The 11,905-nt window shown below is 40.7% G+C and overlaps 2 protein-coding genes across 2 annotated transcripts; both read left to right on the forward strand.

Annotated features, from left to right (window-relative positions):
* Window positions 1-479: 479 nt before the first annotated feature.
* On the forward strand, window positions 480-5,051 carry LOC119767054. Its single transcript, XM_038254409.1, has 2 exons — window positions 480-995; window positions 4,914-5,051. Exons 1-2 carry the CDS (start codon window positions 691-693, stop codon window positions 5,002-5,004), a joined length of 396 nt encoding a protein of 131 aa, XP_038110337.1. The 5' UTR covers window positions 480-690; the 3' UTR covers window positions 5,005-5,051.
* On the forward strand, window positions 4,989-8,248 carry LOC6052413 (spermatogenesis-associated protein 20). Its single transcript, XM_001868657.2, has 4 exons — window positions 4,989-6,514; window positions 6,577-6,785; window positions 6,841-7,050; window positions 7,110-8,248. Exons 1-4 carry the CDS (start codon window positions 5,154-5,156, stop codon window positions 7,373-7,375), a joined length of 2,046 nt encoding a protein of 681 aa, XP_001868692.2. The 5' UTR covers window positions 4,989-5,153; the 3' UTR covers window positions 7,376-8,248.
* Window positions 8,249-11,905: the final 3,657 nt, after the last annotated feature.

The raw sequence follows: 11,905 nt of genomic DNA on the forward strand, positions 1-11,905 counted from the left end.
AAAATAGTTTTCCGGCCCTTCTTGACAGTTCTTCTCAAGGGGACCATAGTAGATCCAACGTAAAATGTTGTCTTTTCATTTTTGGCATTAAAATAAAAAAAATACATCAAAAATGGATTTCAAGCAAATTGTCTACCGTTGTACATATAAAATTAACACAGGATTAATTAACCTAGAGTTAATGCTGCCTCTTGATTTTTGGATTCACATTGTGGCACATCGCAGGTACATCGCACGCCTGCTACCAGCAAACCTTGAAAAAACTAAATTATTCGCTCTACAGGAATAAGAAGGAAAAAACCCACAAATTTTGTATCACCGCCCGGTTAAGCGTTTTTTGAGAATCAAACAAAACAAGCAAACAAAAGTTTAGCACTTCCCGCTCACAAGAGAGCAATCCCACTCACAATTCTCTCACCAAACGTTAACGCGCGTGGAATTCTCTCTCTCTCACCCTTCTCTCTCCCGGCAGTCATTATGTCATTCGCAAACGTCAATAACACGAAAGTTCGCAACAACAACAATCAGTACATTTTCTTCCCAGTTTGTACAAAACATCAGTGAATTTGTGCCACCCCCGGGAAGCGTCGGGAACTGCAATGTTACTGCGGAAAATCAACCACCACTAACCGAGAGAGAAAAGTGGAAAAAGAGGAGCAAAATCGCCGAAAAATTTCCTCACCGCTGGCAATGTTTTGCGGTGCGGCAGCCAAGCTCAACTCTTTGGCAGGTGTTTTGCGACTTAGAAGCGGCCCCGTTGACAACGTCAACAAGTTTTCCGAGTGGAAAAGTGCTCTTCCCAGTAACAGCGGTAGTAACGCAACAGGAGCTGGCGGAGGAAAGCGGAAAAAGGGAATTTTCCAGCATCAGCAGCGGTCGTCGTCGTCAGCTAATTGTTGTCATCAGTTGCGGTGGTTCGATCAATATTTGCCACTGCAGCAGAAGCAGCGACAACTGGGACAAAGAGTGATAGTCAGTCACGGCGAACAAGTTTGGTAAGTTTTTAGTTCGGCTTGAGAAAAATCCCCCTTTCATCTTGCGAAGACCTTGGTCGATGGTTCAATATTGATAGGAAAGTGGCTTTGTAGTTGAATTGTTTGTATAGATAAAGCAAACTGTTGTTTTGTTATGTAAGCAAGGATGTATGGATAAAAATCTAGAGAGGCAAAAAAAATGAATTCAGTGGCAAGAAGCTACCTTCACACAAACATGTTCTGTTCCTCAAACATTTCCCCAAATTTAGAGACAAAAGTCAACCATAAGAATTAAACATTAATCATAAGACCAGAGGCTAGCTTTAAACAATTAATGAATTAACAAACAAATGGTTACAACAGGTACATGTCCTTAGGCGGCGCGAAAAATTAACTAGAATTTCAGCAAAAAACAAGTGTCCACGTGGTTTATGGATGGACCCAAAATAAATAAATAAAAAAAAGGTTAAAAGGTCTTACAGCAAGAGCACGCATCACGCATAGGACCCTTTGAAAAAACTATCAGTTCAAGGTCGTAGATGGTGTCATACACTTTTGGACTATCAATGATGGTTCTTGGTACAGAGTTCAGAAATACAGTCATGCCCCACGCCTTGCACGCCTCAGTTTTGCTCTGCCCCGCTTGAAATTCATAGTTTTTCTTGTATTTTTAAAATGCAGTATTTTTCGAAAAAAAATTCTCAAAATTTTAGTTAATGCAATATGATATAATGACAATGACAATTTCCGAAAATACCAGCAAATTCACAAAACTACGCATTTAAAAAAAAGCAAAAAAAAAACAGTTTTTACGCTCCATACCAAAAGATTTTTGGTATGGACAATTGTTCACGAGGGGAGGGGGAGTTGAGATTTCAAAAAATGTCCACGTGGTTTATGGATAGTCCCTAAAGTAATACCCAGATTGTAAAAATTAAGGCACAAAAATCGTAAAGTTTAAGGCACAAAATCGTAGTTTGGAAAAGTTTTAAATACCGTCAGTGGGGGTAACTATGGGTCAAAAACGATACACCTCTCGTATTTTCTTAATAACAATAACAATTTAAATAACATCGAAAATCTTTCAACGTAGATTTGTTCTTAGATAGTTTACTAACATTTTCCCAAAATATGGTGACATTGGGTCAAATGAAACTAAAATGATGCTCAAATACAACGATATGGTAAAACAAGTCATCCAACAGTGTTTCTTGTTCGAGGGAATCGTATTGACACGCTACAATGTTTGAAGTGGAGATTTTCAAACATTTGGGTAGTTTTCGAGCAATTCTAACAAAAATGTTAGAAAATGATTTTTCGAGAGGTCATTTTTGGCCAAAAACGTACCCCAAATTTAGACAGCTGCCAAAATAACAGGATTTGTTCTAGGAACGAGATTTTTTCAGCGAAGTCATCTTAAGATGTCCCCTACACAACCCTTTCAACATAATTCATTTTCATTGAGAAGAACCTGAGAAATTCTAAATTCCGTCAAAAATCACTTTGACCCAATCTCACCCCCCAGACCCAATGTCACCCCCACTGACGGTACTCTCAAAAATATAATTAAATTTCACAAAACTACGTATTTTTGAAAAAAAAAATGCTGCAAATTTTGGTTTTATACTATGTAGGTATCAAAGTATTAGGAATTTTTGATACATTTCGATAGAAATGATACCTTTTACAAAACACGACATTTTAACAAAATTTTTAAAACTCTAATAAAAACGAGTATTATAGCTTTCTGATGGTATGAAAAATTTCCGACCCTTCGATATCCATAGTGACAAACACTAAAATTTCCAGTATTATTTTTTTTTTTTCAAAAATAAATGGTTATAGAAAAATAAAAAAAAAACTTATATTTTTAGTTTTTTTTTCTCAAGATACGTAGTTTTGTGAAAATTTTGAGTATTGTTGCCCATATTGTATAAAAAAAACTGTATTTTTTAGTATTTTTTTCGAAAATACGTAGTTTTGTAATATTTCCAGTATTTAAAAAAAATCATGTTTTTTTTTCAAAAATACGTAGCTTTGTGAATTTTTTTTTATTTTCAAAAAAAATGTGTTATTACTCTCGAAATGTAGCTCATATTGCAATAACAACATTTCCATGTAATTAGAACTGTGAAGGATAGCTGACATCATCCCGATTCCAAAACACTATGATTTTTAAAAGTGTGGATGATTTTCATAGAGGCAGGGCCACCCAAGTGGGGAATCGGGAAAAAGTGGAAAATTCGCCAAAATCCGGGAAAATGTCGGGAATTTGTGATTTTTTGCCAAAATGTCGGGAATCCCCAGAATACTTGTTTGAAAATTATTTACTAACTCATGAAATTTTTTGTAATATTTTGTACAAATTTCTAGTTAAATCCACACAATTCTTATTTAGTAACTTAGTTTAAATTTAAGATTTAAATTTTATGATTTGAAAAGGTGAAGAAAATATTAAAATAACAAAAAACAACGAATTTCTATTAAAGTTTTTGCAAATATGTTCAAAGAATTTGTATCTTCTGTCATTTCGCATAAAATAAGTGGTAAATAAATTATTATTCATTATTTATTATTATTAATCATATAAATGAACAAAGGTTTAAAAAATTTAATCAATATATTTTAAATAAAAAGGGAAGTCGGTAAAAATTTGTTTTATTAACTGTAACATACAATTTTAAATTCAGTTGTCTTTTTAAAGACAAAAAAAACAAAAAAAAAAACAAAAAAAAATTACCATTTCCAGTTGAAACGAAGTATCAAAAACTAAACGTTTGCCAATTTTAAAATTAAGCATTATAAATATTGTTATGCTTTCAGTTATTTTCAGAAACGAATTGTTAATGTTTCCACTCCGAGTCAAAATATAAAGGGCTATAATTTTTTAAGTATTTTTTTTAAGGATTGTTAGGCCAATGCAAATATTTTTAAAAGTTTTTGTCCCTCGGCTCTGGCCGGAGTCGTTTTGCAAAAAAAAGTTTTCAAAAAATGTAAAATTTTATGAAAACAACAATTTTAGCGAGAAAAAAACTTTAGCGATAGTACACATCGACAATTTCCAAAAATTTAAAGAGATTTTTAAATCAACCCAAACATGCTTAAAATGATTCTAAACGCAGGGGAATTCATTTTAAATTGATTTTAACTAATTGCACTTAAATTTTCATAAAAATATTGAAGTTTTTTGAAAAAATATTTTTTTGCCCCCTGATTTTTCGGGCCAACATTGAAGGGGGGGGGGGCAAAAACTTTAAATAAAATTTGTACCAGCCTTAATAAGTTTCTGTTTTACGATAAATCTGATTTTTTTAATTTCATTTATTTTTTTTCTTATTGCCTTTGTTATAAAGAATGTTTTGATTGAAATCATTCTTTACATGAGAAATGCCGAGGCATGACTGTAGTAAATTCTAATGAAAAATTAATCACCACCCCCAGCAGCACATTACATTTTACATTTCGTGATTAGTTTTTCATTAGAATTTACTACAGTCATGCCTCGGCATTTCTAATGTAAAGAATGAACTTGTAGGAAACCATTTTTGATTGATACATTCTGAATCAAGATTTTAATGATTTTTTTTTAAATAGGCATGACCAGAAGAAGGATGAGCATCGCTGGTCTAAACAAATCTAGATAAAAAATAGTCAAACACACTGAAATTTAAAAAAAGTACCAAATTCCTAAATTCTAGGAATTTTGCCACTTTTCCTTATTTAGTAATCGGGTTTTTTGGTGGCAAAATTCCTAGAATTTAGGAATTTGGTACTTTTTTTTGTTTAGTGCAACAAATATTTAACTTTGCAGCACAATTTTCTAATATGAATCAATGTTTCTAAATGTACTTTTTTTACTTGTCGACGTGCCATCCGAGCCAAGATGTCATGAAAAGGACATGATCAATCATACTTATTCTAACACAATTTTATTTCCAGTTCCATCTCCACCCACTCAACCATGGCCACCGGCAACGACGGCGCAGGACCATCCGGAACGAGCACGCCCCCAAACACACGAACCGGCTGATCAACGAAAAGTCGCCGTACCTGTTGCAGCACGCCCACAACCCCGTCGATTGGTACCCGTGGGGCGAGGAGGCCATCGCTCGGGCACGGGCCGAAAACAAGTTGATATTTCTGTCGGTGGGTTACAGTACGTGCCACTGGTGCCACGTGATGGAGAAGGAGTCCTTTGAGAGTGAGGAGGTGGCGGAGATTATGAACGAGAACTTTGTGAACGTGAAGGTCGATCGGGAGGAACGGCCAGACATTGATAAGCTGTACATGACGTTTATATTGTTGATAAATGGGTCCGGGGGTTGGCCGATGTCGGTTTGGTTGACGCCGGATTTGGCACCGATTACCGGGGGGACGTACTTTCCGCCGAAGGATCGTTGGGGGATGCCGGGTTTTACGACGATTTTGCTGAAGTTGAAGATCAAGTGGGCGACGGATGGGGAGGATTTGAAGGAGACTGGGAGGTCGATCATTCAGGCGATTCAGAAGAATGTGGAGGAGAAGCATAAGGAGGAACCGGAGTTGCCGTTGACGGTGGAGGAGAAGTTCCGGCAGGCGATCATGATTTATAGGAGGAACTTTGATCCGGTGTGGGGTGGCTCGATGGGAGAGCCAAAGTTCCCGGAGGTGTCCAAGTTGAATTTGATTTTTCACTTGCACTTGCTGGATCCAGCTAGCAAGCTGCTGGGGGTGGTGCTGAACACGCTGGACAAGATGGCTGCTGGAGGTATTCACGATCATGTGTTTGGAGGGTTCGCGAGGTATTCGGTTGATAAGAAATGGCACGTGCCTCACTTTGAGAAGATGTTGTACGATCAGGGCCAGTTGTTGATGGCGTACGCGAACGGGTACAAAGCGACGAGGAAGCCGTTGTATTTGGAGGTTGCGGACTCGATCTTCAAGTACCTCTGCAAGGATCTGCGACATCCTGCGGGAGGGTTTTATAGCGGGGAAGATGCGGATTCGTTGCCAGCTTGGGACAGCAAGGATAAGATCGAGGGAGCGTTCTACGCGTGGACCTTTTCTGAGATTAAGGATTTGTTTAATGCAAACTTGGAGAAGTTTGGCGACCTTGGTAAGCTCAACCCGGTTGAGGTGTTCACCGAACACTACGACGTCCAACCGACGGGTAACGTAGAACCTAGCAGCGATCCCCACGGACATCTGCTGGGGAAGAACATCCTGATCGTTTATGGATCGCTTCGCGAAACTGCTTTGAAGCTCGATACTAGCGAAGAGGTGGTAACGAAGATCCTCAAGGTCGGAAACGAACTTCTGCACGAAGTTCGGGACAAACGTCCGCGACCTCACCTGGACACGAAGATCATTTGCGCGTGGAACGGGTTGATCTTGTCCGGGTTGGCCGAGCTGTCCCGCGTGAAGGACGCCCCCAACAGGGCGGAGTATCTGGAGGTCGCCGCCAAGCTGGTTGCCTTCATCCGGGAGAACCTGTTTGACGCTAAGGCGGGCAAACTGCTGCGCTCCTGCTACGGCGACGACAGCGACAAGGCCAAGTCTTTGTAGGTTATAACTTCAAGCCTCTCAGAGGACATTCAAACTGAAGTTCTTGAATCGTTTTCAGGGAAGTCCCGATCTACGGCTTCATCGACGACTACGCGTTTTTGATCAAGGGCCTGATCGACTACTACCGGGCCTCGCTGGACACAAGTGCACTTAGGTGGGCCCGCGAGCTGCAAGAGATCCAGGACCGGCTGTTCTGGGACGACACCAGCGGGGCCTACTTCTACTCGGAGGCCAACTCGGCGAACGTGGTGGTGCGGCTCAAGGAGGGTAGGTCTGCCCAACAAATTCTGGCTGACTTACCTTGACTTTGCCATTTTTGCAGATCACGACGGTGCCGAACCTTGCGGAAACAGCGTCGCGGCGCACAACCTGCTGCTGCTGGGCGATTACTTCGCCGACGGGGCGTTCCACGAAAGGGCACGGAAGCTGCTGGACTACTTCTCGAACGTGGCACCGTTTGGGTACGTTCTACCCAAGATGATGTCCGCCGCGCTGATGGAGGAGCACGGTCGAGATATGCTGATTGTAATTGGTAGGTAGAACTCTTTTCTTTTAAGAACCCCCAAGATCTATGAATCTCTTAAACTTCAGGTCCCAAAGGTGACCAAACCAACGCCCTGGTGGACGCCGTACGCAACTTTTACAACCCAGGACTCGTCGTCGTCCATCTAGACCCAACCAAACCAAGCGAACACCTGGCCGGCAAGAAGCTGGACAACTTCAAGATGATTCAGGACGCCCCCACGGCGTACATCTGCCACGACAAGATTTGCCAGCTCCCCCTCACCGATCCGGACCGGCTTGCGGAAGAAATCAAGCCGAAGCACCTCTTTGACTACACCGAGTACGAGAACTGATTTTTCGAGGCCTAAGGTTCTGTCAGCGAAGGGGATAAAGCGATCTAGCGAATATGTGTAGTAGGTAACGTTATCTGTTATACAGTTTATCTCATTCAGGAACTGGTGGCCGCTAAAAGAAAAGTTTTAATGATTTTGAAACGGAGAATCACACTTGTTTGGACATCTCATTCGAATCGTTATAGGAATTCACAGAGTTATGTGTCATGTTTGTCTTTGCCAATTTATCATAACATATTAAGTGGTAATTGTAATCATTTAGAACACAAACATATTCTAAAACAAATCAAACCAGCACACCGAATCAAATAAATATCACACACACATACAGTTTATCATCGTTGAGCATCATAACACTAACACAAAGAAAGCAATTTTAATCAAACATTTAAAAGCATTAAAGTCACTTTTTGAATATATTTTAGAGAAAACAGTAACTCAAACAAACACACTCACACACCTAGAAGATCAAAATGGAAAATGAAATGTTAGAAACGCACGAAAAAAAACGAATAATTTTAATCAACTGATATTACGAACAAAAAATCTAAAACTAAATTGAGCAACCAGCAGAAGCAGCGGAAACAGCAACAACAACATGTGATCTAGTGATTAATAGGGCAAGCTCTAAAACTAAAAAAAAAACTTAACAATGGTGCCAATACTTGGTCATTACAGAAGCAAACTCGATTTGAAGAACAAAAAAAAAGCCAGTAGAAGGATTTTGAGTAAGTGTTACGGCCGGTCGGATAGGGGCGTCGAGAATTGAGCGGATGGAGAGAGAGAGAGAGTAATCTATTGCAACTATATTACCAGTTTTACTACCATTTGTCAGTCAAATAAATACAATTTTATCGAATATCGAAAAAGTTACCATTACAAAGTTTGTGATTTTGCTGTGAAAGAAAAAACCTGCGATGAATGAATCTTCACCAAAAGAATTGCACTGGGCACTCACTGAGAGAGAAATTATCGAAAATATAGATAGCGAGAAACTCTTTCGTGGAATTGGTAAAATGCTTCATCATTTTCTCCAGAGGCGATGTCTGTTATTTCTTGACAAAAAGTCTGCTTTTTTAGATCGGAAATTTATCTTGTAAACGATAATTTTGTAAAAAAAAGAGGAAGGCACTAACATAAAGGTGGAAAAAGAGGTTTTTTTTAAATTATTTCAAGGTCATGTTTTCCATGGCATTTTTAACTTTAATCCAAACAATAGGGACGTGGCGTTACATCGTGCTGCCACCTGGTTTTTTTAAGCGCAAGAGTGGAAAAGTGCTGAGTCATCGTCTAAAAATAGACGGCGTCCTATCTCGGCCCAGCAAAATGAAGTCGATAAAGTAGTCGGTTTCGATGAGAAAAAGTGGAAAACGTGGTCTAAAAATAGCGACGCCATCCCCCTATTTGTGCACAGAATATCAATTTTAAATTTTTACTACCATTTCAAATGATTTAAGTAGTGTTTTGGATATTTTTTTATACTGATGTCTATGTGAGGGAAGAGTCCAATTTACTCTCCATCCGCATTGACTTTCTCGAATTTATGATAACACTACTCGACAAAACAAAACTTGTGTCAAGGGATTGACGATATCTCATCCGTTCCTGAGAGAAAAGGCATCCCCGAATCCGATGCATTCGACAGAATTTGATTTTATGTCCACGCGGACTGATGCAAATCTGGTAAATTTTTAACATAAAAATCGAACAATTTAAAAACCATGCGTCTCCTCCCAATATATGAGCCATCTACAAGAATATGGAAGCGCCTGGTGCATAGCCATTTCCTTTAAGCACAACGGAAACAACCAATACAAATGTATAAAAAGTTGTCAAGTTCTCGGGGGTCCACAGCTAGCATTTTTGTACGATTATAAAAATAAATATTAAAAGTTTAAAATTAATTTATTTAAAAACATATTTTTGATTTATTTGTTTACTAAAATTTTATGTATCTTAAAGGTCTTAAAGGTCATCCAAGGACTCCCTGGAGTTAAGATCTACGAGTCTACCGCCGTAACAAGCAAAGGTCGTGAGATTTTGACCCCGGATCATGTGCGTATAGCATCAATGGATATGGTAGACTACTATATGAATGTGTTGGGATGTTCATGGTCATCCAAGGACTCCTGGAGTTAAGATCTACGAGTCTACCGCCGTAACAAGCAAGAGGTTGTCGGATTTTGACCCCGGATCATGTGCGTATAGCATCAGTGGATATGGTAGACTACTGTATGAATGTGTTGGGATGTTCATGGTCATCCAAGGACTCCCTGGAGTTAAGATCTACGAGTCTACCGCCGTAACAAGCAAGAGGTCGTCGGATTTTGACCCCGGATCATGTGCGTATATCATCAGTGGATATGGTAGACTACTATATGAATGTGTTGGGATGTCCATGGTCATCCAAGGACTCCCTGGAGTTAAGATCTACGAGTCTACCGCCGTAACAAGCAAGAGGTCGTCGGATTTTGACCCCGGATCATGTGCGTATATCATCAGTGGATATGGTAGACTACTATATGAATGTGTTTGGATGTTCATGGTCATCCAAGGACTCCCTGGAGTTAAGATCTACGAGTCTACCGCCGTAACAAGCAAGAGGTCGTCAGATTTTGACCCCGGATCATGTGCGTATAGCATCAGTGGATATGGTAGACTACTATATGAATGTGTTGGGATGTTCATGGTCATCCAAGGACTCCCTGGAGTTAAGATCTACGAGTCTACCGCCGTAACAAGCAAAGGTCGTGAGATTTTGACCCCGGATCATGTGCGTATAGCATCAATGGATATGGTAGACTACTATATGAATGTGTTGGGATGTTCATGGTCATCCAGGACTCCTGGAGTTAAGATCTACGAGTCTACCGCCGTAACAAGCAAAGGTCGTGAGATTTTGACCCCGGATCATGTGCGTATATCATCAATGGATATGGTAGACTACTATATGAATGTGTTGGGATGTTCATGGTCATCCAAGGACTCCCTGGAGTTAAGATCTACGAGTCTACCGCCGTAACAAGCAAGAGGTCGTCGGATTTTGACCCCGGATCATGTGCGTATAGCATCAGTGGATATGGTAGACTACTGTATGAATGTGTTGGGTTGTTCATGGTCATCCAAGGACTCCCTGGAGCTAAGATCTACGAGTCTACCGCCGTAACAAGCAAGAGGTCGTCGGATTTTGACCCCGGATCATGTGCGTATAGCATCAGTGGATATGGTAGACTACTGTATGAATGTGTTGGGATGTCCATGGTCATCCGAGGACTCCCTGGTGTTAAGATCTACGAGTCTACCGCCGTAGCAAGCAAGAGGTCGTCTTATTTTGACCCCGGATCTTGTGTGTATAGCATCAGTGCATATGGTAGACTACTGTATGAATGTGTTGGGATGTTCATGGTCATCCAAGGACTCCCTGGAGTTAAGATCTACGAGTCTACCGCCGTAACAAGCAAGAGGTCGTCGGATTTTGACCCCGGATCATGTGCGTATAGCATCAGTGGATATGGTAGACTACTATATGAATGTGTTGGGATGTTCATGGTCATCCAAGGACTCCCTGGAGTTAAGATCTACGAGTCTACCGCCGTAACAAGCAAGAGGTCGTCGGATTTTGACCCCGGATCATGTGCGTATAGCATCAGTGGATATGGTAGACTACTGTATGAATGTGTTGGGATGTTCATGGTCATCCGAGGACTCCCTGGAGTTAAGATCTACGAGTCTACCGCCGTAACAAGCAAGAGGTCGTCGGATTTTGACCCCGGATCATGTGCGTATAGCATCAGTGGATATGGTAGACTACTATATGAATGTGTTGGGATGTTCATGGTCATCCAAGGACTCCCTGGAGTTAAGATCTACGAGTCTACCGCCGTAACAAGCAAGAGGTCGTCGGATTTTGACCCCGGATCTTATGCGTATAGCATCAGTGCATATGGTAGACTACTATATGAATGTGTTGGGATGTCCATGGTCATCCAAGGACTCCCTGGAGTTAAGATCTACGAGTCTACCGCCGTAACAAGCAAGAGGTCGTCGGATTTTGACCCCGGATCATGTGCGTATAGCATCAGTGGATATGGTAGACTACTGTATGAATGTGTTGGGATGTCCATGGTCATCCGAGGACTCCTGGTGTTAAGATCTACGAGTCTACCGCCGTAGCAAGCAAAGGTCGTCTTATTTTGACCCCGGATCTTGTGTGTATAGCATCAGTGCATATGGTAGACTACTGTATGAATGTGTTGGGATGTTCATGGTCATCCAAGGACTCCCATGAGTCTACGAGTCTACCGCCGTAACAAACAATAGGTCGCCGTTTGGCTTAAGTGGTAAGCAAGGATATACGCACAAGATCCGGGGTCAAAATAAGACGACCTCTTGCTTGATACGGCGGTAGACTCGTAGATCTTAACTCCAGGGAGTCCTCGGATAACCATGGACATCCTAACACATTCATATAGTAGTCTACCATATGCACTGATGCTATACGCACATGATCCGGGGTCAAAATCCGACGAC

This window comes from Culex quinquefasciatus, chromosome 2, assembly GCF_015732765.1.
Source record: "Culex quinquefasciatus strain JHB chromosome 2, VPISU_Cqui_1.0_pri_paternal, whole genome shotgun sequence".
Classification (NCBI taxonomy): domain Eukaryota; kingdom Metazoa; phylum Arthropoda; class Insecta; order Diptera; family Culicidae; genus Culex; species Culex quinquefasciatus.

Excerpts from the sequence above, each read along its gene's own strand:
- LOC119767054 (XM_038254409.1), top strand. The coding sequence starts at position 691 with ATGTTTTGCGGTGCGGCAGCCAAGCTCAACTCTTTGGCAGGTGTTTTG. Across the intron at positions 996-4,913 it reads AGTCACGGCGAACAAGTTTG|TTCCATCTCCACCCACTCAA; the intron begins GTAAGTTTTTAG and ends TTTTATTTCCAG.
- LOC6052413 (XM_001868657.2), top strand. The coding sequence starts at position 5,154 with ATGGAGAAGGAGTCCTTTGAGAGTGAGGAGGTGGCGGAGATTATGAAC. Across the intron at positions 6,515-6,576 it reads AGCGACAAGGCCAAGTCTTT|GGAAGTCCCGATCTACGGCT; the intron begins GTAGGTTATAAC and ends AATCGTTTTCAG. Across the intron at positions 6,786-6,840 it reads GGTGGTGCGGCTCAAGGAGG|ATCACGACGGTGCCGAACCT; the intron begins GTAGGTCTGCCC and ends CCATTTTTGCAG.